The sequence below is a fragment of the Vombatus ursinus genome, unplaced genomic scaffold, assembly GCF_900497805.2.
Source record: "Vombatus ursinus unplaced genomic scaffold, bare-nosed wombat genome assembly UNPS02014793.1, whole genome shotgun sequence".
In the NCBI taxonomy this organism is placed as follows: Eukaryota; Metazoa; Chordata; class Mammalia; order Diprotodontia; family Vombatidae; genus Vombatus; species Vombatus ursinus.
The window spans coordinates 8,829,952-8,854,348 of NW_020954571.1; the positions used below are offsets into that span (position 1 = coordinate 8,829,952).

Below are 24,397 nucleotides of genomic sequence, written 5' to 3' on the forward strand. Positions count from 1 at the left end.
GAAGTGAAGACAGAGATTATACATATAATTCACAATGGGAAGGAAGGGGGGAAGGTGGATTACAAACAGTGAACAATTCTGGAGTCCCGTGGGAGCAATATTGCTTGAGTCCTCGAGGGTCATCGCTTAGTGAGTCACATGACCAAAGTTCTGTGACGGGAACAGGTTCTGCAGTCTTTGATTCGCTTCACTTCAGTTACAGAGGCACACGGATGCCAGTGATTGTGAACCTTGTCAAAGTTTGATTGATCAGTTCAAACTGCATTGTGAGTCTGACTCACAAGTTGGAGAGGCAGCTCTTGAGAAAACTAAATTATTAGTATATTCATTACACATACCAATTAATATAAAAAATATAATTTCCTTCTCAACTATAAGAACAGTTAACTGTGACTTAGCCACTCTGATCAAGACAATGATCCAAGACAACTCCAAAGGACCCATCATGAAAAATGCTATCCACCTCCAGAAAGAGATCTGATGAACTCTGAGTGCAGTTTGGAGCATACTTTTATTTCTTATTTGTTTTTCTTGTTTTGTACATGTTTATTCTTTTGCAACATGGCTAATATGGAAATATGTTTTACACAGCTTCACACATATAAGCAATATCATGTTTCTTGCCTTCTCAAGTAGTAGGGGAGGGCTGGGGGAGGGAGAGAATTTGGAAATCAAAAAAATTTTTAAAAGAATGTTAAAAAACTTTACACGTTTTTGGAAAATATTTAGTGATATAAATAAAATATATTAAAAATAAATGAAACATTTTATGGCTCTTTAATTTTCAAAGCACTTTCATATCTCTTCTAAGAGGCAGTGTGGTACTGGGGAAAGAGCTTTGGATTTGGAGTCAGAGAATACAGGTTTATATATAGGTTCTGTCACACTACCTCAGTCACTAATACATGACTTTGAGCAAGCCAGTTAATCTTACTGGGCCTTAGATTCATGAGAAGTAAAACAGGGTGTTGGACTAGATGACCATTTTAGGATCCTTCTAATTCTAAAAATATTATTCTATTCCTTCATGATCTTGTTATCCTTATGATAGGCCTGGTAGGGACTTTTAAAATCATATCACCAGAATCAAATAATCTCAAAAGTGGAAGAGATCTGGGAAGGGGGTTGGGGTGAGAATAGGGGAACATTAAGTCCAACCCACACATGGCCAAAAAGGCAGGGATCCTCCTTCCGACAGTATACCCATGTTATCACTCAGCCATTCATTGAAGGCTTCCCATGAGGAAAACCTTACTACGTCTTATGGCAACCTGTTCCACTTTTAGATTGTTCTCATTGTTAGAAAGTTTTTCCTTACTTGGAGTTTCCAGAGGTGGACTGACTACTTCTCCCCTGAAGGTTTTCAGGGTAGTCCTAAGGCTGGGGTTTCCAGTACCATAGCTCCTGTGTACCCACCTGTATGATTCCCCAGTAATAATTAGCCAGTTGCCTCCATTAGCTTTTAGAAATGGAATTTACTGAAAGGTAAAGAATAATTGGTACAAAACATTCTACCTCCACCCCCTTAAAGAAACTGGGGATACTCACTCCCCACTCACAAACATTACCCTTGTGGGGAGAGCTGACTTAAATTTAGAGGCAGTAGGCTTAAACAATGGCAGTGAAGCAAAGTGTGGACAGAGAACACTTGTGGCAAAGGGGTACCTCCCCACTCTTGGCCCTGGAAGTCCTTTCCTCCCTTCATGGAGTCCTCATGAAGTTCCCCGTGGATGTTGCTTTTTTTTTTTTCTCAGCTCAGAGAATCAGTGCGTTTCTATAATTCATGGTCAGCATCCCTCTCTACTACAAAGGGTCACAATTCCTAAAACTTCTGCTCTACCCTAATGACTGTTTTTTCAGACCCATCTGCAGATATCTACCTCTTTGGCCATGGACATTATTGCTCCCATGCCTACTGCTACCACTAAGACCTCTAGATCTCCTATCCATTTCCTGGACACATCCATCTGGGTTTGCCAAAGTTCAGAAAAGAGCACAAACAGAGATGTTATACATTCACAAACATCATAGCAGAGTAAAAAAAAGGACATCCAATCTTCCCCCAATTGGGCTGGGGAGGGGGGCAGCCTCCTAAAAACTGCAAAGGAAAGAGAAGAAAGGTGGGTGGATTGCCCCTTTTGTATTCACATTCAGTTCTGCAGCAGATTAGAAAACTTTCCATCATCAAACAGTACCATCGGCCCCTTGGTCAGGCATGGCCAGAGAACTGCTTCCCCCAAGTTTCCACATGAACATGACCCCTTGGAGTGAAACCAGGTAGGGAATATCTGTGTATACTCAAAGGTCTGGCCCTCATAGATCAGTCTGATCATTCTATACTTGAAAAAAGCAGTCATGTAGCCCCAAAGTCTACTTAAAGCTGAACATCTCTCCTTCTTTTATTGGATATACGTGATATATAGTTTTTTACCACCTTAATTTACCACCCTAATTTAAGCTTTTTACCACCCTAATTTCCCTCCTCTGAGCAATAATAGCTAGCATTTATATTTCCTTTAAGGTTTTCAAAGCATTTTACTTAGGTTATTTGATTTGATCCTCACAATAACCCTGTGAGGTAAGTGTTGTTATTACCCCCATTTTACGGATGAGGAAACTGAGGGTGAGGGAAGTGAAGTGACTTGTTCAGAGTCAAACTCAGATCTTCCTGAATCCAGTCCAATACTATCCATCTTACTAGGGTCCTAAAAATGTGGCAGCCATAACTAAATATAAGGTTTAATATGGTCTGACCAGGACAAGGTAAAATCAGATTATTGCATCCCTAGACTTGGACATTATGCCTTTTGTAATGCAATCTAAGATTGTATTAGATGTTACATGGTTAACTCATATTGAGCTTTCAGTCCATTAAAACCCCCAGATCTTTTTCAAATAAATGCAGTCTAGCCTTGCTCCTCTTATCTTACATTTGTGAAATTGATTTCTTTTAAATCCAATTTCTTAATTTCACATATGGAAAAACTGAGATCCAAGGAGAGTCCAAAGTCTCACACTGAATAAGTAATAAAATTGAGATTAGCTCCCCAGTCTTCTGACTCCCAATCCAGAGCTCTGGCTTCCATTCTTATTAGAATATCAGGGAAGTTATCATTACCCTTATTTTATAGATAAAGAAAATTAGAAAGGAAGCAACTTCTATACTTGGCTTTGTTACTCTTATTTAAAACCAGGGCATCAGTATCTATGGCTAGGAGTTCTAGTTCTGTAGATTTTGATTTAACCTAACAAAGCAATTATTTCGGATTCTGGCAGCTGATGAAGACTCAGTTACAACTTGACCATTGTGGTGCCTATTACCAACAGCATCAAACCTGCTATTTGCAGTCAGATTTTGAACCATATTTGGAATATAACTATAACTGTATATTTTATGGGAATGTTTAGAATGTCTCCTCTGCAAAGAACACTAAAGATCTAGCTGAAATTCCAGCTGTGTCAGAGATTCATTCACTTGGATATTGAGAATCCGAACAAGTTGTTTATGGTGCGAAGTGAAGAGCTCTATGCCTCCTGCCAAGGGGGAGGGGGTGATCTATGACACTAACAAGATTGAGACCCCCTACCCTGGGACTATTAGTGAACTTTGAGTTCAGTTGTACTGTAATATGGCAACCAAAAAGTGAATGAGATTTTAGGCTGCATTACTAGAATAGTATTCCAAACAAGAAAGATGGCACTCCCACTGTACTTTACCCTGGTCAAATCACATCTGGATTCAGTTCTGGCATCGTGTTTTAGGAAGGACACTAATAAGCTAACATCTTTGCCACAGATAAAACGGTAAGGAAGGTGAAGGGGCTCAATACCACAGGAGATTATATTTAACTTGGAGAAGAAAAGAAAGGGGGCAGGGATGATGGTGACGGCTCTCTTCAAGCATCTGAAGGGCTGTTCTTTGAAAGAGAGATTATGTGTGTTCTGCCTAGTCCAAGTGGGAAGACCTAGTGCCAGCAGGCAAGAAGTGGGAAGGGATGGGAATAAGTCAAGATTTCTATGGAATATAAGGAAGAACTTCCTAATGATTAGAGCTTTCCAAAAGTGATATGATTTACTTCATAAGGTAATAGGAGTGTCCCCATCACTGGAGGGCTTCAGGTGGAAAATGGATGTCTTTTTAAATATCAGGGATCTAGTAAAAGGGATTCCTGTGCTGAGATCCTTTCTAGGTGGGAGACTCTATGATTATACGGTTAGAGGCATTGGGAAAGCTCAGACTCCAGTTCCAATGAACCCCAAAGGAGAGAGTCTTCAGAAAGCAGTGTTTGGTTGGATAACATTTAGTTTAGCCCATTTTCTAGGTTGTCTAAATTGTTCCCTCACTGCAAAGTCAACCATCCCCAAATCTCTTTTGAAAACAGCTCTCCCAGTAACTACTGGCTAGATTCTTTCCTGAGACTGCTCTTCATGGGGCAGGTTAACTGAAACTACCGTATTCTTCAAAGTAACAAGATGCCAGGAAATAGAGGTATGTATTTCTGCTCCACCAATCCCCTCTTAAGAAAACCGAGCCAAACTTACAAAACAGATAAATGAGTATAGGTGATTGTTCAAGCTTTAAAAGGAGTGTCTTATTTACGTAAGAATTCAAGCCCTCAGGGCTCCCTTAAATTGCAGTCCTTTCCTTTAAGTGTTTGTTTACAGGTCTTCAAATCCTAACAAAGTAGACCAAATGAGGAAAAATTCAATAACAAGGTACAAAGAACCACAGCCACTTGAAGATCAATCAGGAGTAAAGATGAAAGGTTCCTAAATGACAAGTCAATGGGAAAATTGGATTCTATTCTTGTCCATTCCATTAATAGAAACTAAAATAGGACCCACCAATTAAAATCCAATTTAAATCTTTGCAGAGTTACAACTAGCACCTAAAACCTTTTCACTTATCTGCATGAGGATCTTTCCCAGAAAAACCATATTCTCATGAATCTGGGGATTGAGGATGGGGGGGAGATGTATGCTTTTATCCTCTACTGTCCAATGGGAAAAAAAGGAAGGCACTAAGAGAATACCCAATCCCAATTTTGTATATATTCTGTTTATAGTTATGTCTGTTCCTCACTAACATAAACTCCTCAAGGGCAGGGAATGCCAAGTCAGTAAGCATGTATTAAGCACCCACTAAAAGGCTAAGCTCTGGGGAAACCATCAAAAAACAAAACAGCATCCCTGCCTTTAAAGAACTCACATATTAATGGGGGAAAAACACACTAACAAGGATGACCGTACAAGATAGATATCGTCTAGGTAGGAAGTACTTTTAAAGGCAGACTGTAAGATTAAAGAGAACTGGAAAAAAGCTTCTTGTTAAAGATAGTATTTTAGTTGAGATTTAAAAGAAGCTTGGAGACAAGGAGGCAGAGCATTCCTGGCATGTTGGACACAGAGTAGAGAGACAGGGAGTCTTGTATGTGACTAGAGAGGAGGCCAGTGTCACTGGATCCAAGACTTCATGAGGCTGAGGTGCAAGAAGATTGGAAAGGTAGGAGGGGACCATGTGATGAAGGAATTTAAAAACCAAATAAAGGATTTCATAGTTGATCCTTGAGGTAATTGAAAACTACTAGAATTTATTAAGGAGCAGTTTGGTGGCTCATCGGATAGAGCACTGGGCTTGGAATCAGAAGACTGGTCTTCATGAATTCAAATCTGGCATCAGACACTTACCAGCTATGTGACCCTGGGCAAGTCACCTAACCTTGTTCTCCTCAGTTTCCTCATTTGTAAGATGAGCTAGAGAAGGAAATGGCAAACCACTCCAGTATCTTTGCCAAGAAAACCCCAAATGGGGTCTCAAAGAGTCAGGCTTGACTGAAGGACAATAAAGAGTTTATTAAATGGGGAAGTAACTTGGTAAGGCCTGTGCTTTAGAACAGAAAAGCTGGCTAATTAATCTCTGCCTCAATTAAGCCCAGAAGACTTTGATAGCTGATAAGAGAGAGAGAATTGAAACAGGAAAGACAACCAGTAGTCTAAGCATGAGGCGATAAGATCCTACACCAGGGTGGTGGTGATGTCAGAGGAGAGAAGAGGGCTATTTGAGAGTTAGTACTGAGAGGACTTGGCAACAGTATAGATTATGGGGGTTAAGAGAAAGTGAGGAGTCAAGGGTGATGCCTAGGTTTCCAACCTTGGTAACTGAGAATTTAGGAAGAGGGAAGGGCTTGGAGAGAAAGGTAATGAGCTCTGTTTTTAACACGTTGAATTTAATGTTACTACAGGACACCTAGTTCAAGATGTCCAATAGGCAGTTCAAGATGGTTCTATGTATTCTCAGACCCTAGAACAATATGTGACCCATATTAAACATGTAATACATTCTCATAGGTAGATTGATTAAGTCATTACCAGGAATAAAAACTATGATGTCCTGACCCACCAAGCTCTGTCCACAAGGTTAATCTGAAGTTTCAGTGTATCTGTGGTAGATGGCTAGTTTCCAAGATAACTGCAGCCTTGCCCATAGTAGTCATTTAATAAATGGTTGTCAAATTGAATTGAATTCCCACTCCCCACAAAGAACTCCTGGGTAACTGATCTAGGAAAGGGAAACAGAGGAGAAATGAGACTGTGACTAAACTAAATTGTGTTATTTTGTCTAGTATAGCACAGTTTTTCTGCACACAGTAAACAATTAGTAAATGTTTGTTGTGTTCCCCCCCCCAAAAAAAAGACTTCACAAAAGAGGTGGTATTTGAGTTGGTTTTTGAAGGATGAAAACTAAATTTTTGTGCACCCATTGAAACATACATACATTTATCTTACCTTTCCCATGAAGTTTGGCCAAACTCTGTCTTCTGCAGAGTTAGTTTGGGGAAGTCGAGAGAAGTCAACAAGTAAGCATTTATTCAGTGCTTCCTGTGTTGCTACGAACTGAACTAAGCACTGGGGATACAAAGAAAAGCAAAAAACAGTCCCCGCCCTCAAGAAACTCACAGTCTAATGGGAGAGACAACATGAAAATAATTACTTACAAACATGATATATACAGGATAAATTGAAGATCGTCTCAAAGGGAAGGCACTAAGATTAGGGAAGACTGGGAAAGGTGGAAGGTGGAATTCTACCTGATTGCTAAAGGAAGCCAGGAGGCAGAGATGAGGAGGGAGAGAGTTCCAGACATAGGAGACAGCTAGTGGAAAGTATGGTATTGGGAGATGTAGTGTTATTATTTGAGGAACATCTAGGAGGCCAGCGTCACTGGAGTATTGAGTAAGTATATGGAGGGGAGTAAGGTGTAAGAAGAGGGTAAAGGTAAGAAAGGGGCTGGTTATGAAAAACTTTAAAAGCCGAAAAGAGCATTTTATATTTGTTCCTGGAGGTAATAGCGCAGGAAGTGCCTTTTCATCATTGATAAGGTAGATCTGAAGCATGAAGTTTATGAGTATCAATGGCCAAAAGAGGGCAGTGGTACAACATAGACTTCTATGTTGGCCTGGGAAGAGAAGCAGGTGACAGCTGATATCAGCCAGATAGAACAGGGCGTCACTGGAAAGTCAGTAGAAATCGCCCTTTGTGGCTGTACAAGAATATAAGTAAATATCATGTTAACTTAAGTGAATCCTCTATCACTCACAATCAATCAGGCTGTATTGAACAACTATTAAATGCAAGTGCTATCAGGATCTACCAATCCGAAGGTCGCCCCCCCCCAAAGAAAAGCTAGAAGAAGACACCTCCCCCTGCTTCTTTGCAGAGGCTTGAGTCCATAGGTGTGGAAATTTGCATGTAATGTCAGGGTTTTACCCCCCTCATATGTTGATTAGTTTTGCTGAATTTGTTTTGCTTGCTCTTTTTTCTTTTTTTCTTTCTCTCTTGGGGGGAGAAGGCTGCAAGGGGAAACATATGCCATGTAAAAACAAAAGACATCAGAAAAAATCTGTTTTTTTTTTAAAAAGGGGCATCAGAGAAAGTAATATTGCTGGGATTTAGGAATCTGACTTTGGTCATAAGCATGACCTCAGGCTTCTCTCCCAGCCTCTCTAAGTGAGAATTGATCTAGATGACCTCTATTATCCCTTCCAATTCTAACATTCTCTCTTTTATGTTTGAACATTCCATGTCCATCTCTGACATCCAATGGTCATAAAGGCTTAAACCTAACTCTTTATGAATGCTTTTTTTCAGTCATGCAAAGATGGGTCTTATGCCAAAGAAACTAGCTAGGAAAACAACAAAAAAAAGTTGTTAAAGGATTTGGAGAAGTTAAAAAGTATAGATGTAAAGTATTACTATAAATACGTGTTTGTCAATTGATTAATGTTTGATTGATAGAGTTAGCCTGAAATAGGGATAATCTCCCAGATTAGGATCATAGAATCACAGACTCTCAGAGCCAGATGGGGCCTAAGAACCTTAGGGTCATGCAGTCTAACTTTGTCCAAAACAATAAAGGAATCCCCCCTACTACAGTGGCCTGACAGGTGGTTGGTCATTCATCTGGATTTGTGATGCCTCTGATCAATGGCCCTTTATGAAAAGAAACAAGCATTTATTAAGTGCCTGCTATGCGTTATTGTTGAGTCATGTCTGACTCTTTGTGACCCCATTTGGGATTTTCTTGATAAAGATACTGGAGTGAATTGCCATTTCCTTCTTCGGCTCATTTTACAGAACAGCAAACTGAGACAAAAAGGGTTAAGTGACTTGCCCAGGGTCACACAGCTAATAAGTGTCTGATGCCATATCTGAACTCATGAAGATTAGTCTTCCTGACTCTAGGCCTATCACTCTATCCACTGCACCACCTAGCTGCTCAGGCACTATTCTAAGTGTTTTTTAAATATTATCTCATTTGATCCCTGGGAGGAAGGTGATGTAAAATGAGCCCCATTTTACAGTTGGAAAAACTGAGGCAGACAAAGGCAAAGTGATTTGCCCAGAATCACAGAGCTAGCAAATGTCTAAAGCTGGATTTGAACTCAGGTCCTTCTGACACTAGGCTCAGTACTCTATCAGCTATACCACCACTCTGCCTCCAAGCCACTTTTATGAGAAAGTATTTCATCACCACCATCATCAACAGCAACAGATAGTTATCGACAGCTTACTACATGGAAAAGCAGTATGTACTAGAAACACCTGACTCCCACTCCCACATTTCACTTTTACTTATTATGTGGCTTTGGGCAAATCTCCTTAGCCTCTTGGAGCTTCAGTTTTCTCATTTATAAAATAGGACTAAGAATACCTGTGTCAAAGCATTGTACACCTTAAAGCACAATAGAAATGGGAGCTATTATTACATAAATTTAAGATACAATACTAGCTAGGTACGGAGAATACAGAGATACAGGATCTAGTCCCTGACTTTTGAGGAGCTCTGGCATTGGTTAGGGGTGCAGGTTGTACCAGTAGAATAAGTGAAACAGGCTACAGGCCATTAACTAGCCATCAGAGCTAACCAGGCTTGGCTGAGCACTTCACAAGTAGTAGTTAAAATATAGATAGTGGAATGGATAGACTGCAATCTGGAATATGTAGGATCCACTACATCCCAAGCCATCGCCAGTCATCTTGACTTTCATCATGCCACTGGTTTTTGATGACTCTGGAAGAGTAAGGCTGCTGTCTTTGTGCTCCCCTGCCTCACTTAAATCCAATTCATGAGCAAGTCAAGACACCATCCCGTGATGTCATTGGTCCTCTTCGGAAAACAAAGGACAAACAATAACATTATGTCTTCTGTTTTTTGTTTTGTTTTGTTTTTTGCTAGGCGATGGCATTAAGTGACTTGCCCAGGGTCACACAGTTAGTAAGTGTCAAGTGTTTGAGGCCAGATTTGAACTCAGGTTCTCCTGACTCCAGGGAACATTACAGCTTCTGGAAGCTACATGTCATGTGAGCTCTTGAAAATCACCTACTGCTTTGCAGCAGCACCGTACCCACTCTTAACAGTGATATGAATAGGAAGAGTGAGGGAGCAATATCACTACAGATTATAGATAGATGTACCTTGCAAATAGATATTTCATGGAGGTAGTAGATGTACAACTACAGCTATCGACACACAGGAAGCATATAAATGTTTTTGGAATTGAATTAATCACCTACCATATGTATGTGATTATGTGGGCCCTTGATTAATCATGGTTAGGGTGAAGCATGTTTTTTGTTTGTTTTTAATGTGAGGCAACTGGGGTTAAGTGACTTGTCCAGAGTCACACAGCTAGTGAGTGTTAATGTGTCTGAGGTCACATTTGAACTCAGGTCCTCCTGACACCAGGGCTGGTGCTCTATCCACTGCACCACCTAGCTGCCCCAGGGTGAAGCATGTTAAAGTGCTGGAGTGAAGGACCAAGAAACCTAGGATACACTAGGTTCCACAGCCTACATGCCATTCCCTTAACAGGACAGGAAATAAGAAATATAATTTCTCTAATTAATGGCCAGGCATTGACTTTGAATATAACTTAACAAAGAATAACCTTATGGCAGTCTCTACTTCTCCAAGACTGCTATATATATAAAATGCCAAAATATTCATTTGCTAAATGATAAATGTTCCAAGTAACTTTTTTATTTTAGAATACAAGAGGTACAAATGTATTTACAGTCATACATATACAATCAAATAATATATATCAAAGTTTTGTAAATATCATTTTAGATAAGTATTTACAAAGTTAAAGTGACCATTTCCTGGAAGTAGAACACAGTTTGTGAAAACTCTATACACTTTATACTTTTCATTAATATTATTATAGTTTCTTTATTTTACAAACACCCTAAGGGACTTGTCACTTGTTAATGATTATGGGGCAGGGTGGGAGACACTAGAGGGCGCTCATTACTGGAGTTTAGGAGCAATTGATGGGGAAAAGCGGGGGGAAAAGATGTGGCTGGGTCTCCAGAGGGCTGGGACTGCTGAATCAGGTGAAGTGGTCTCCTAGTTTTCCCAAGGGATTTCACAGCTGTTTGGAAGTGTTTACAGGGAGGCGGTGAGACTCAAAAGCACGGTTGCCAGTCTTCCTTGTTTCTCCCCTGAGGATAATTCAGATGAGGCTTTGGGGATGGAATGAAATTCCATGGGGTGGACACCTCTTGACCTTACCCCTCCCAAATCTGTTCACACATAGTTGGCTTGATGTACCATAATCCCTTTAGGCTTCCAGTTTCTAGGAACCCAGATCAGGGGAGAATACAGCCTGACATCAGACCCCTGTAACAATGAGCCCTGAAATCCAGTCTTGCATCTCTTGGCCAGAAAGCCTAGTGGTCTCAAGCCTGCCCTCCCAGCCTCTCCTCACCTTTTTTTTTTTTTTTTTTGCCCCAGCCAGACCTGGGCCCCATCAGGGAGCAGCTTTAGCAAGGACACTGTTTTTGAACTAAAACCAACTGACCTGCATATCTGTTTCCTGAGAATAATCTTGAGGGTGGAAGGGAGGGGAGGGAGGAAGAGATCTGGAGGAGTTTCAGAGACACCAGAGCCACCCCTTGTCTGGAAGTGGAGGAATTACTAATTCCAACTCCACTCCTACCCCCATTCCCATCCCAGCCCCCATTGCTTTGGCCTCCAGACTGAACTATAAGCCACAGGGAAATTATAGATCGCTCTCTTCACGGCTCTCCCCCACCCCCACCCCGGTCCATTTTTGGAGGATCACAGCTTTCTGGAGCTGGGAATAAGTGTGGGGTGAGGTGGAGCAGATATCTTTGATTGCTCCATCCCACTCCTTCCCCTTCCCTCACTCATTTCTCCACCCACCTCCTGACCCCTTCCTGAGAAGGGAAAAGGCTTGGGACCTGGGGATAGCTAGGTGAGGGGCAGGAGGATACAGATGGACTTACAAGGGCCAAAAGATGGTGATGTGAGAAGAAGAAAATATATATGTATATGTATATATCAAACACACTAAGTGCGCCTTCTTCTGCCTCTCCACCCCAAGCTTCCTGGAGAAGGAGGCAGTACGCAAACTATGCAAGCTGAGTGGGAGAGGGGACTTACTCAGCCGCCTTAAAACCAAATGATGAAACCAGCCCCTCCTCTGCACTCCCCTTCCCATTCCAAGAGGTCAGCTTTCACAGGTCTCGGGAAGGAAGGAATAGAGAGGATGGAAGAGAAGGCTGCGCCGCGACGCCAGTCTGGAATGCCTCCCGTCGCAGGCCAGCCGGGGCATCTCACAGCACCATAGTCGGGATGTGGTGAGCCGCGAGGGAGGTGGGATGGGGCACAGGCAGGGCCGGGGAGTGGGCCTGCAGCGAGGCATTGGGGGGTCGATGGCGGGCGCTCTTCTGGTGTGCCCGCAGCCCCGCCAGCTGGGAGTAGGCGCTCTGGCACACCTGGCACTTGTAGGGGCGCTCGCCAGTGTGCAGGCGAACGTGGTTGCGGAGAGTGGAGGACTGGCTGAAGCGCCGGTTGCAAAAGCGGCAGACGAAGGGTTTGTCCAGGGTGTGGATGCGCATGTGGGAGCGCAGGTTGCTGCGGGAGTTGAAGCCCCGGTGGCAGATGACGCAGCGCATGCGGCCCGCGGTGTTGGCGGCAGTGTCCGCTGGGTGGAAGTCCTCTGGCCCGGGCAGCGGGGCAAAGGGCGGGGAGGGAAGGAAGAACGGAGCAGCCGGGTTAGACCGATGATTTCATTCACTAAACACACCTTAACTGGAAACCCTAAGTCTCTTATGTGTAGATCAAATGTAAGCTCCTTGAGGGCAGGCACTGGTTCATTTTGGCCTTTGTATGCCCAGAGCCTAACAAAATCCCTAGCCTACAGTAGGCATTTAATATAGGCTTGTTGAAGGCTGAAGAAGAGAGAGGAAAATGCACCTTTCTCCCTGCTTTGTAGAAATGGAGGGCTATGAGTATAGAACATTACATGTACTGTAAACTCGGCTGATGTGTTGGTTAGTTTTACTGAGACTTTTTTTTCTTTCCCTTTTTAAAAATTCTTTATTACAAGGAATAGCTGTCTGGGGAGGAGAGGGAGGATAATTTGATAATGACGATTTAAAAACAAAAAAAATTTTGTTTTTAAATTTAGACAGTAAAAGTAAATACTTGTTTATTCATTGATTGGTTTGTACTTTGACCCAGACACTGTCATTTGCCAGGGACTGACCCACCCCAAAGGGCTTTGGGTCATTTGCCTAGGGCCCTGGACACCTAGGGGATGGTGGAGTTGCAAACAGTGGCGTTAGCCCCTGGAAACTGGTGTGTTGACTCTGCAGGCATTCAAGTAAAGTCTGAATAACCACTTGTCAAAAAAATGTTGTAGAGGGAAGTTCCTGCTTGATGCAGGCTGAATTTGTTGGCGTCTGAGTTTTCAACCATCTCTGAGATTCTTTGACTTTTATAAATCATTTAAAATTATAGCCTCTCACGACTGGAAGGAGTGTTCATGATGATCTAGTCTAGCCCAACCCTCTCTTTTGACAGGGAAACTAAGGGCCAGAAAGGAGAAGTGATTAACCCAGTGAATTAGTGATTATAAACTAGGTTTTCAGTGCTGTTTCTATCACAACTCGCTGGCTCCCTTGGAGGAACCACCATTCTAGACGCCAATGAATATTCCAAGTAACTTATACTTTATGTTCTTTAGCATAAACTAACCACAGATGTCCCTCAAGATCCTATAGGCCCTATTATCCTCTTTCTTTATACTATTTCCCTTAATGAAATCAGCACCTTTTTATGCAATTATTATCTCTCTGAAGATGATCCTCAGATCTACTTATCCTACCCTAACCTTACATCCGTCCTCCAGTCCTGGATTTCTAACTGCCTATTGGACATCTTGAGCTGGGTGTCCCTTACTCATCTTAAATACAACAGGTCTAAAACTGAACTCATTGTCTTCCCCCCCCCCCACTTTCCCCTCTTCCTAATTTCCTTATCAATATTGAGGGCACCACCATGCTCCCAGTCACCCAGGCTGGAAACCTATATATAATCCTCAACTCCTCACTCTTTTATCCCCTATATCAAATCAGTTGTCAAATCTTGTTTCTACCTTTGTAACATCTCCCCTTCTGTCCCCTGACACTAAGTCTCAGCTTCTGCAAAGTGCTGCTTCTTAAAGTCCTACTTCTGCAAGAAGCCTTTCCTGGTCCTTCCTTAGTGCCTTCCCTCTGATACTATCTCCAATTTATCCCATCTGTACCTTATTTGTTGTTTTCATATAGTTTCCCCTATTAGACAGTGAGTTCCCTGAGAGTAGGAATTGGTTTTGTTTTTTCCTCTCTTTGTATTTCCAGCCCTTAGCACAGTGCCTGGTACATAGTAGATGCTTAATAAATGTTTGTTGGCTAACTATCACCCTTGAAAGCTCTGCCTAATGGCCTGGTATCTTGGGGAGGGGTAAATTAAACCTTATTGGTCAGCTCCAGCTTGGGGTTACAGGATCAAACAAGCAAAACAAAGCCTTACTTGAACCACAGAAATAGTGGGAAATCCATCAAAAGAGGCTTCTGATGCTTTGGAGGTGGAGGGACAAGGAGGGGATGGATCACATAAGCTGTGCAGGAAAAACTACTTGGTTTTCTTTCTCCCCCCTCCAATTAGAAACTAATGACTATCACTGCCCTGAGGTTAAAAAGGAAGCACAGCAACACAAAGGGCCACCTGCAATGATGGCCCTGGCTGGTTAAGGACTACCTACCATGTTTGTTCTTCTTCTGTTCTTCTTCCAATCCTGGGACGCCAGGAATTCCCAGGAAAGTATTATGGGAGTTCCCATACCAAACCAGCAGCTCTTGGTCTGGAGGAATCATCTATAGAAAAAAGAGACCAGGAGTAGTTAGGCAATGAAAGGCAGGGAGGAAGATCGAGTTTCTTACTGTGTCTCCTAGTACAGGGGAAAGAATGCTGGGTTTGAAGGGAGAAGACCTGGATTCATATCCCAGTTCCGCTACTGACTAGGTGTGTAGCTTTGGCAACTCATTCTCTGAGTCTGTTTTCTCCACTTTAAAATGAAGAGGTTGAATTAAGTGATCCGTTGGATCCCTTCTAGCTCTACATTCTATGATTTTCTTAAAATCTACATCAGACTCAGAATTTTAATGTGGCCACATCTGTAGTTCTATCACTGTGGTAACTCAGTCCAGCATCCTGGAATTCTCTTCACCTATGAGGGATCCTTCAATTGCTATTCACTAACCTGTATCCATGTAACATGCAGAGGGAATCTAGATTATTCTATGAAAAGGATCCCTGAGGGATTGAGGGTTGAGTGGGCCTGCTCCCCTCCCCATGGCCTAGATAACTCCATTCCTGAAAGTTATGACTGGGAAGATAGATGCCCTGTGCCAGACTCAATAAAATGGGTTTTCAAAGTGTCATCAGCCCAGTACATGGGTAATAGGGCATACAGCAACAACTGTAATAAAATGTGTGGGGTTTTTTTAAATCACTCAGAGGCAGCTGAATTTAAATTAAACACAGTGAATAATTTTGATTTCAAAAGACAGTTCATGAAATGATTCTCAAATATTTCCTTCTTCAAGGTAGAGAGGTGTAGGACTATGTATATAGCATATTGCATATGCTGTCATATTTGGTCACTGGGCTAGACATAGAACTTTTAAAAATTACAAGGTGTAGGAAGTAAGGCTCTGTAGTGTGTAGAACCCAGGTAGCAGGAAAGACTGGAATAAAATTGGGAGAGTTAATGTGGTTCAGAGAAAAGAACATTAAACTTGGAGTTAGAAGACTTGAGTTTGAATTTTCAAATCTGCCACTCACCATATGACTGAGGTCCAAACCCTTAAGTGCTCTGAGCCTCAGTTTTCTCATCTGTAAAAATGGGGTAGGAAATAACATTTGACTTCCTACCTCACAAGTTATGGTAAGGAATGTATTTTTCTATAATACTCAATATAAACATGAGTTATTATTATTATAACTAAAAAAATAATTCCTATTCTGGGATATACTAATCAGAAGAAAATGCAAGGAAATCATCTTCATTCAAACCCTCTGGCCCAAAAAAGGGACAGTAAAAGACTGCAATCATCCAGGTGTTTCCTAAGACCATGTTGCATGATGTAGACTACAGTGCCGAGCCTAAGCTGTTTGTAGAATTTTCTGATCACTTCTCCTGTTTAGGAGTTGTTCAAACAGATGTTGGGTCTTCCAACAATTCTTCCTCTCAAATAAGATTAATGTATGTAAAGGTCTTTGTAAACTTCAAGGCATTATATAAATTTAAGCCACTATCATCTTTTACAAGGCAGAATATATAGCAGACTCAATAATAAATGCTTCTCTTTAACTCTTTCTTTGTCCTCATTTTTGTTCAATTACTTTCAAATTCTCTGTAGCTCTCTCCTCTAAGATCACAGGATTTAGAGACCGAAGGGACTTTAGTGATCATCTAGGCCAACACCTTCATTTTACAAATGGGGAAACTGAGAATCAGAGAGGTACTTGTTGATTGATTAATTAATTTTTATTCCTGGCTATAGTGATGGGCATCTTCTAGTGATCTTAAGAAGAGCAATGAAATTCACTCTTCCCCCCCCAAAAGAAAAAGAGATCACAAATTCCTTTGAGTTCCTTTTGAAATATATATATATATATGACAAAAAATTAAGAGGATATAATACACTGATAAATCATGCAAATGGCCTTTTCTTCCCCTACTGATTGAGAAGAGAGCCTCCATTATAAACAAGGCAATCATCAGAGCCAGGGAGTTCATGACACACACTTACTCAGTGTAAACAGATGGTCATAGATCTTAAGAAAGCTACAGTTCCCAAGACTGAAACTCAGGAACAATTGACCAAAATGTACACAGCTACACCAGATGTCATTTTTGTCTTTGATTCCAAACCACTTTGGTGGCAACAAAAAAAAAAAACAATAATAAGTAAAGGCTTTGGAAAGATTTATTATTCTTTTGATTGGGCAAAGAAAAATGAACCCAAAATACCATCCTTGCAAGGCTCAGACTATAAGAGGAGAACAAATCATGAAGAAAAAAAATGAAAAGAGCTCAAGAATAGACTGAAGAAATCGGGATCATCTCCCCATTAGTACAAGAAAAAAATAGGAAAGATGGAAGGAAGAAAGGAAGGAAGAAAAGAAATGGAAAGAGGGAAGAAAGGAAGGAAAGAAAGAGAAAGGAAGGAAGGAAAGAAGAAAGGAGAGGAGGAAGAAAGGAAGAGAAAAGGAAAGGAGAGTGTTGTATTTTTCGAAATAGAATCACAAGAATAGACAGACCTTGTCAAAGAATAGGGAAAGAATCCTTATGCGACAAGGTGGGGCTGGAGGAATTTTCCACTGGCAGCTTGTTCAGGCTGTGCATAACCAGAAAACCCAGGGATTTGCTGATATCCTAAAGGAGTGCCAAGCTCTTTATCAATGTCCAGTCAACCTCACTGAAGGCAAGTCTTTAACCCATTGGATTTGCAGACAGATTGAGAGAGGAATGAATCCTTTTAATGACAGCCACAGAATTTGAGTCAAAGAAAGGGGAGTCTGAAAGGCAGGTATCCTGGGTCCCTGTACTTCCTTATTAAGCAACCTGTCCTGAGGAAAAGGCTGGTGTTCTGAGGGTCTTGTTCCCAAGAATACCGCCAATCATGATCTAATCTAGTTGGATGGCTCTGAAGCTGGAAAGATTTAGATACTCAGATACCTGGAGATAATGATGGCTTTGTCCCACTGCTTAGTTTGGAGAAAAGATTTGAGATTGGATAATAATAGCTGGAGTTTCTATGGCACTGTAAGAAAGTGCTGCATAGCATTTTATATCCATTATCTCTTATCTTCTTAACAGCCTTCTGAAGCAGATACTATAGATATTATTATACCCATTTTATAGATGAAGAAACAGGCTGGGAAAGTTGTGACTTCACCAAGGTCACATTAAAGAAGGTAGGATTTTTTTTTTTTTTTGGCTAGGCAATGGGGTTAAGTAACTTGCCCAGGGTCACCCAGTTAATAAGTGTTAAGTGTCTGAAGCTGGATTTGAACTCAGGTCTTCCTGACTCCAAGCATATGGCTCTATCCACTGTGCCACCTAGCTGCCCCAAGAAGGTAGGATTTAAATCCAGGTTTGCCTAACTCCAAGGTTGGCATTCTATTCACTGTGCCATCTTCTTCTGTTGCTTTTAATAGGTACCTAATAGCAAGATGGATGGAGCATCTGAGCCTGGGTTGAACCAAAGGAGAAAGGCCGGGCAATCTGGCCAGAAAAAAATTCAATTCTGCTTTTCCAAAGGACATTTAACTCTGGCCTGCAAACACTTCAACTAATGAAGGCAAATCGTTCTGTCCTAGTGTTAATCTCCTGCACTTTACTTTCCTAGATATTCTCAGGACTTCCCAGAGCATAGGACACATATTTGCTCTGGAAGGAAATCTAGGCACAGATTTCTGAAAGTCTTGTAAATAGCATTGGAATTAGGAGGGGGATGGAACCATGGAAGAGATGGTTTCCCTTTCCCAGAGGGTCTGAAATTTTAGCAAAATTGTCTAATGGGGGAGTAGAGTGAGAAAGATGGGGCAGCAGGGGGCCGGGCAAGTGGGGGATGCAGAAAAAGAGAGAAGAAAAAGGAAGAGAGAGAGAAAGAAAGAAAAAGAGAGAGCGCGAGCTGGAAGACACTTTAGAAATCACCTAGACCAACTCTCTTATTTTACGGATAAAGAATTGACATGACTGCTCAAAGTCACATAGCTAGTCAATCAGTCAGTCAGTCAACAAACATTTAAATGATAGAGCCAAGGATTTGAACAATGAGCTCCATTTCTCATTTCTCCCACTGTAACAAGGAGCAAAACTTCCTAGTGCCTTATTATTATGACTAAAAATGGTGTACAAACCATCTCTATTAATTATTTCTCCCTCAGAAATGATACTCAAGACTCTTATTCTACCATGGACATGATGTGAGCTTGCAAATAATTTTTCCTTTCTAGGTCTCAGGTTCCTCATCTATGAAATAAGGTGTTAGGGGTGGGGTGGGGATGGGGCAAGACAAGATGACCTCAAAGTTATATTTGACTTCTAGCATTCTATGATTCTGTGTTCGGACATTCCATGGTCTAAGGTACCTTTCTACTCGTCTATTCTATAATCTAATCTCTCTTTTAGTGTTAACATTATATGCACTAAGTGACAACAATTATGACTCCATCACTGATGGTCCATTGCATGTAAGGTGGCATGTCCAGATCTCATAATCTTCCTTTTAAGGTGATCTGTGCTGATCACCATTCTTAAAAAACATTCTCTCTCCTCCACTCTAAGCCTCCTCCCAGCGGCCTCTCTAAAAGCAATTTTCCTCGTGGGACATTGCTGGTATAACACACAAGTTTCCAAAATACAACAAGTATATTGTCTGGCATTCCTAAGGCCAGGTATGTGGGTAAGTATTTGGCCAGGTATGCTCCAAATTCATGCAGGCCTGAAGTCATTAAAGGAGACACAGTTCTGTTCTTATGTATATATATATGTATGTATATACACATATTGTCAGAATATTCCACATAAGGATTTCATTTTCGCAAGCTTGAAATCATGCTGATAAAGAAGTAGTCAGCCAAATTCAGATCTCCTCCATCCTCAACTCAGCATGCATTGTTACATATATGTATGTCTGAGATCATGTTCTTTTGTAAGCCATAAAGTGTTATATAAATGTCAGCAATTATTATGATTATCACCAGTAAGTAAACACTCTGTCATCCACATGTGATCTAGAGAATAAGGACTTCTGATACATCTGAGAGCTTGAATAACTAAAACATGGATGATTTGGAAGAATGAGACTACAATGAAGCATATTTAACTTTAAAATTCTAATGCACATCATTTGCTATTTGATGATTTCTTATGAACATCAGCTGTCCCTGAATCATAGCTGTCTGTATGTAACTGGTTACTGAGAGTGCCAGGTAAAAGGCTGTTGGACAACAGAGCAAAAATCATAGATATCCTGGAGTATAGGTCAGATTGATGATTTTGGAATTCATACAAAGAAGAGAGAGAAAGGGAGCTGATAATGATCTGTTGTTCCATTAATGGTGAGCTCAGCAGTTACCAAAAAGAAAAGGAAGTGGCAGAGAAAAAAAAAATCACTTATAGGATCAGGAAAGAAAGAGAGACTGAGAAAGACAGAGAGACAGAGAGACAAAGACAGAGAGAGAGAGACAGAGAGAGAAGGCAGGAGAGAGAGGACAGACAGAGACAGACGCGGAGAGAGAGATTAAGGAAAAGTCAGTAGAGATACGATTACAAGAATGATCTTAAGTAAAAACTTGGACTTTAAGCCCCAAAGTTGAATGATTTATAAATTCTCTTTCAGTTTTTACTTTTAGGCCCAAGCAATATTTCATTTCCTTTGACTCCCTAGTTTGCTGGGATATGATATATTTCTATTAGAATAATCCAGAAATCAAAATGAGAATAATCCAAAAATCTGAACCTTTGGGGCATTTTTTGTTTGTATTTTTAAAATATCTAAGTATATAATGAGGTTAGGGGAAAATTCCTACCAGCTAAAGTTATTTCCAGAAACAGAAATGAGTGTGGGAGGGAAAAATACACCAAGATTTACCTAGATGAAAAAAATTCTCTTTTTGGCATCTCTCGAAATTTTAACCCAATTTATTCAGTTGCCTATTGCTGGAAACCAGATATTTGTATACTTGAGGGTGGGGGGAAATTGCATGGCAAAATCTCACAAAATGGGAAAATTTTTACAAATAAGGTTGAAAAAACTTTTTGAAGATTATGGTTTAACATGTTGAAATGTTGAAAGTATGGATAGGCAAGAAGCTAAAAAAGATCAGATTTAAAGCTTTTCTCCTTTGCCAGCTTATGTGTAGACAGCACAAAAAGTCAATTCATTTCAAAGACATTCAGAGCAATAACTTGCAAAATGCCACGTGCAACTAATCATCATACAACAGATGGGTTGTTTGAAGAAGGAAGTTTGGATATGTGTATAATGTGTATGTGTGATCAGATCTGTGTATACATTTTCTTATATCCAATAGTGGATTTTGCTGTGACAATTAATGTTATCTATCCTAACTCAAACCTGCTTAGTTGGTTTTGAGAAAATGGCTGACCTCTTTAATGTCCTGGGCTTTCTTTAATAAAGAAAATTCTGGGATGTTTAAATTTTTCCTTTTTCCTTACTTTACTAGCAATTTGAGAGATTGAGTGGCAGTTGACAGATGGTAGTCGTTGGAATCAGGAAGACTTGAGTACATGTCTTTCCTTTGACATATACTCTTAAGGTCTCTCTGAAGAACTTTAGTGTCAACTGAGAGACATGGGGGATGCTGACATAGGACTGCCCAGCATAGCATGCCCGAATCAAAAAAGGCACTGTACTCTATGAGCAAAGCAGAATTGCAGTAGCACAAAGGAAACATGAGTTGTGCGAATCTAGAGGCATCTTCATCCCAAATGTTTAAACATACTATTTGTGCCCAAACCTGTGGTGGAGCCTTCCAAGCTCACATTGGATCAATTAGTCACAAACACACTGTACTTTGACTCCAACTTCATGGTGTCATTGGTCCTCTCCCAGTATGAAGGACAAACAACAGCAGCTAGGTGTATGACCATAAATTTAACTTTAACCAAGCACTTAAACTCTTTATGCCCCAGATAACTCTCTAAGATTACAAATTCCCAATTTACATGACTGGAGGGAATTTCTATACAGGGAGTTGCCTTCATCGATGAGATTACAAGTCTGGACCCCCTCAAAATAAAATCAAAACAATCAGTGATACATAATTCTATTTGGATTTATGCAGTGCCACTGAAAAGATAATCATTTAGTGAAATTATATTTTTCTTTCTCTCAATTTTTAGAATTTCAAGTCTCTGACCAAGAGTAGGAGATTGAAAGCTGATTTTTACTTTTGAATCTTTGGAAGGCTACTAGCCACTCTAATTAATTACTCCTGGTACTATCTTCAGGCTTTGAATTCTACCTCAGATTCTCCCAGGTTCCTTCCTTGGCTCTCTTCCACTTTAAACTGCTTTGGCACACACAGTGAAACATACCTCAAGTTGGCTCTAGCTATGAACGTTTTGGTAAGATCCCAGGTACAGTGACAATCTATATTTTTGCTCTAAGTCCTATTTAAATCTGACAACATGTTTGTGTTCGTGGTAAGATTTGTGACTAACTAGGAGCTGCTTGTGGGCGAGAACCTTATTATGTTTCATCTCCCACAATGCCTAGCACAGTACCAGGAAAATAGTGGGTGCTCAATAAACCTGTTGAGTTTAATTGAATTGCATTAAGATATTTCTGAGAGAGAGAGAGAGAGAGAGAGAGAGAGAGAGAGAGAGAGAGAGAGGTTTGTATGTTTGGGTATTAGAGTGTGAGTGTATGTGATGTGATAGGCACTCTGTGAAGGTGGAAAAGAAGGGAATGAGAGAATATGTGTCTTGGTATAAAAGTATATGAGGGCAGCTAGGTGGCGCAATGGATAGAGCACTGGTCCTGAACCAGAGTTCAAATTCAAACTCAGACGCTTACTAGCTGTATGACCCTGGGCAAGTGACTTAAACCCATTTAACCTCCAAAAATTAAATTAAATTAAAGTAAAGTAAAGAAAAAGACTTGCTGAAGGTATAAACATACCTGAGGGGTTTAGGCATCGAGTCATAGTTTATAAAGAGTTGGCCTCAGAATCAGGAAGACCTAGGTTCAGGGCCCACCTCTGATGTACACTTATTGGCTGTGTGATATTGGACAGGTCACTTAATCTCTTAGTGCCCCAGGTAATTCTCTAAGACTATAAATTACAAAGCAATTGCCAACCTGTTTTGGCCTGGAGAATTTCCTTACTGGAATTTCCTGATACCAATAAGATCATAGGTCCCATCCTCTCCCCCCTGCAAAAAAATTAAAAATTAAGAATCTGTGAGGATACTGGGGAGGAAGCAGAATAGGGATGCATGTGAGAGATGAGGGCATGTGTGTATTTCTAAGAAAGAGTGTGTATATTTGTGGATACTGTGAAGGTAAAATAATGAGTGGATACTTATTAGGGAGTCAAGATGAAGATTCAAAGTTAAAGGAGCAGATGGGTGAATGTGAAGATACCAGTATGTTCTGTTCTTGAAGTGAACTTCAAACTGAGGCTAATTTAAGGTCATTTAAGGGGAGGGGGAGTCCTCAAATCACACACAGAGACCACACCAAGCCACTGGCTAGCAAGTTTTCTCTTAACATCATATAATCCAGCCTCTAATGAGATTGTCCAGTGTTTCATACCAGCCCTTAGCCTTCACTCAAGTCTTAGCATTCAAATGGCCCAATGATCTCTTCCCTTCCCTATATGCTGCAGTGCTGAGGGTCCCTGGAAGAGCTTTTCCCTTAGGTCCCATTGCAGTGGTGTTTATCATTCCCTCAAGCTGCCCTGAGTCTGTTAGTGGCAAGATCTGTCAAGGGCAAAGGCCAATCCTGTTTCCTCTCTAGGAAATGGGTTTTGAGTGTGTTGGTTATTCAGGAGGGAATTTGATGCCGACTGAGGAAACTGCAAGGTCCTGCTCATGAGGTATCTGGGAATGGAAGGTTTCTGGGACTGTCAGGGACACAGAAACAATGACTTCTTTATAGATAAATAAAAACAAACAAAAAACTAAAATCTTACTAGCTATAAGCTCTATAGAGCAGAAACAGTGTCATTTAAATCTTGTAGCTCTCCTAGCACCTACCTCCCACAATGCTCTACACTTAGGCACTTAATAAGTGTTTGCTGAAAGAATGAATGAATGAATGAATGAATGAATGAATGAAAATCATATCCTGGGGCTTTGAATTCTTCTGAAAATTGACCATAGGTGAAACTCGCTCTTTGTAGGTCATCCCTGTCTTTGCTGTCTTTATTGTAGTTATTTGTGTCCTGTCTCTTTTCCAAGACTGGAAACTTGGTAGACAGGGATCATGTCTTATATATCCTTGTATCTTCAATGCTTAGCACAGTGTCCTTCAATGAATAGGGTTTGAGTAAACTGGATTTTTTTTTAACTTGTAATGAGTATGAATACACAGATGAATATACCGTGAATACACAAATTATTATGCTCCAAATTCAAAACTTTCTTCCCTAGTTATTTCATTTCTTGACCTCTACATCTCTAATGGAGCATCCTTCAAGCCTATCCTGTGGACTACTTGTCTAGAGGGAATCAATGCCAAGCATTCCCCAATGAGCTGCCTTTGATCACCATTTTCTTTAAAATCAAATTGTAAAGAATATCTTTGCTGATTTTGCTCCCCTAAAAAAAGAGAGATTATATTTGGGCTTCTTTTAAAGTATGCATATATACATTCAAATATAGACATGAGGAGCTCTGCTGCTCAGAATCTCTAAAGGATCCCTTTCTTCACTCCCATCACCAGCCCCCCAGTAAAACACACACACACACACACACACACACACACACACACACACACA

At 40.7% G+C, this 24,397-nt stretch overlaps 1 protein-coding gene across 1 annotated transcript in view; it reads right to left on the minus strand.

The window, feature by feature from the left end:
• Positions 1-12,141: 12,141 nt before the first annotated feature.
• PRDM12 (PR/SET domain 12) overlaps positions 12,142-24,397 on the minus strand; it is a 16,761-nt gene continuing 4,505 nt past the window's right edge. Inside the window, exons 4-5 of the mRNA XM_027869309.1 lie at positions 14,616-14,727; positions 12,142-12,527 (exon numbers count right to left, since the gene is read on the minus strand). Of these exons, the coding sequence (XP_027725110.1) occupies positions 12,142-12,527; positions 14,616-14,727 (498 nt within the window). The remainder of the gene's footprint in view (positions 12,528-14,615; positions 14,728-24,397) is intronic.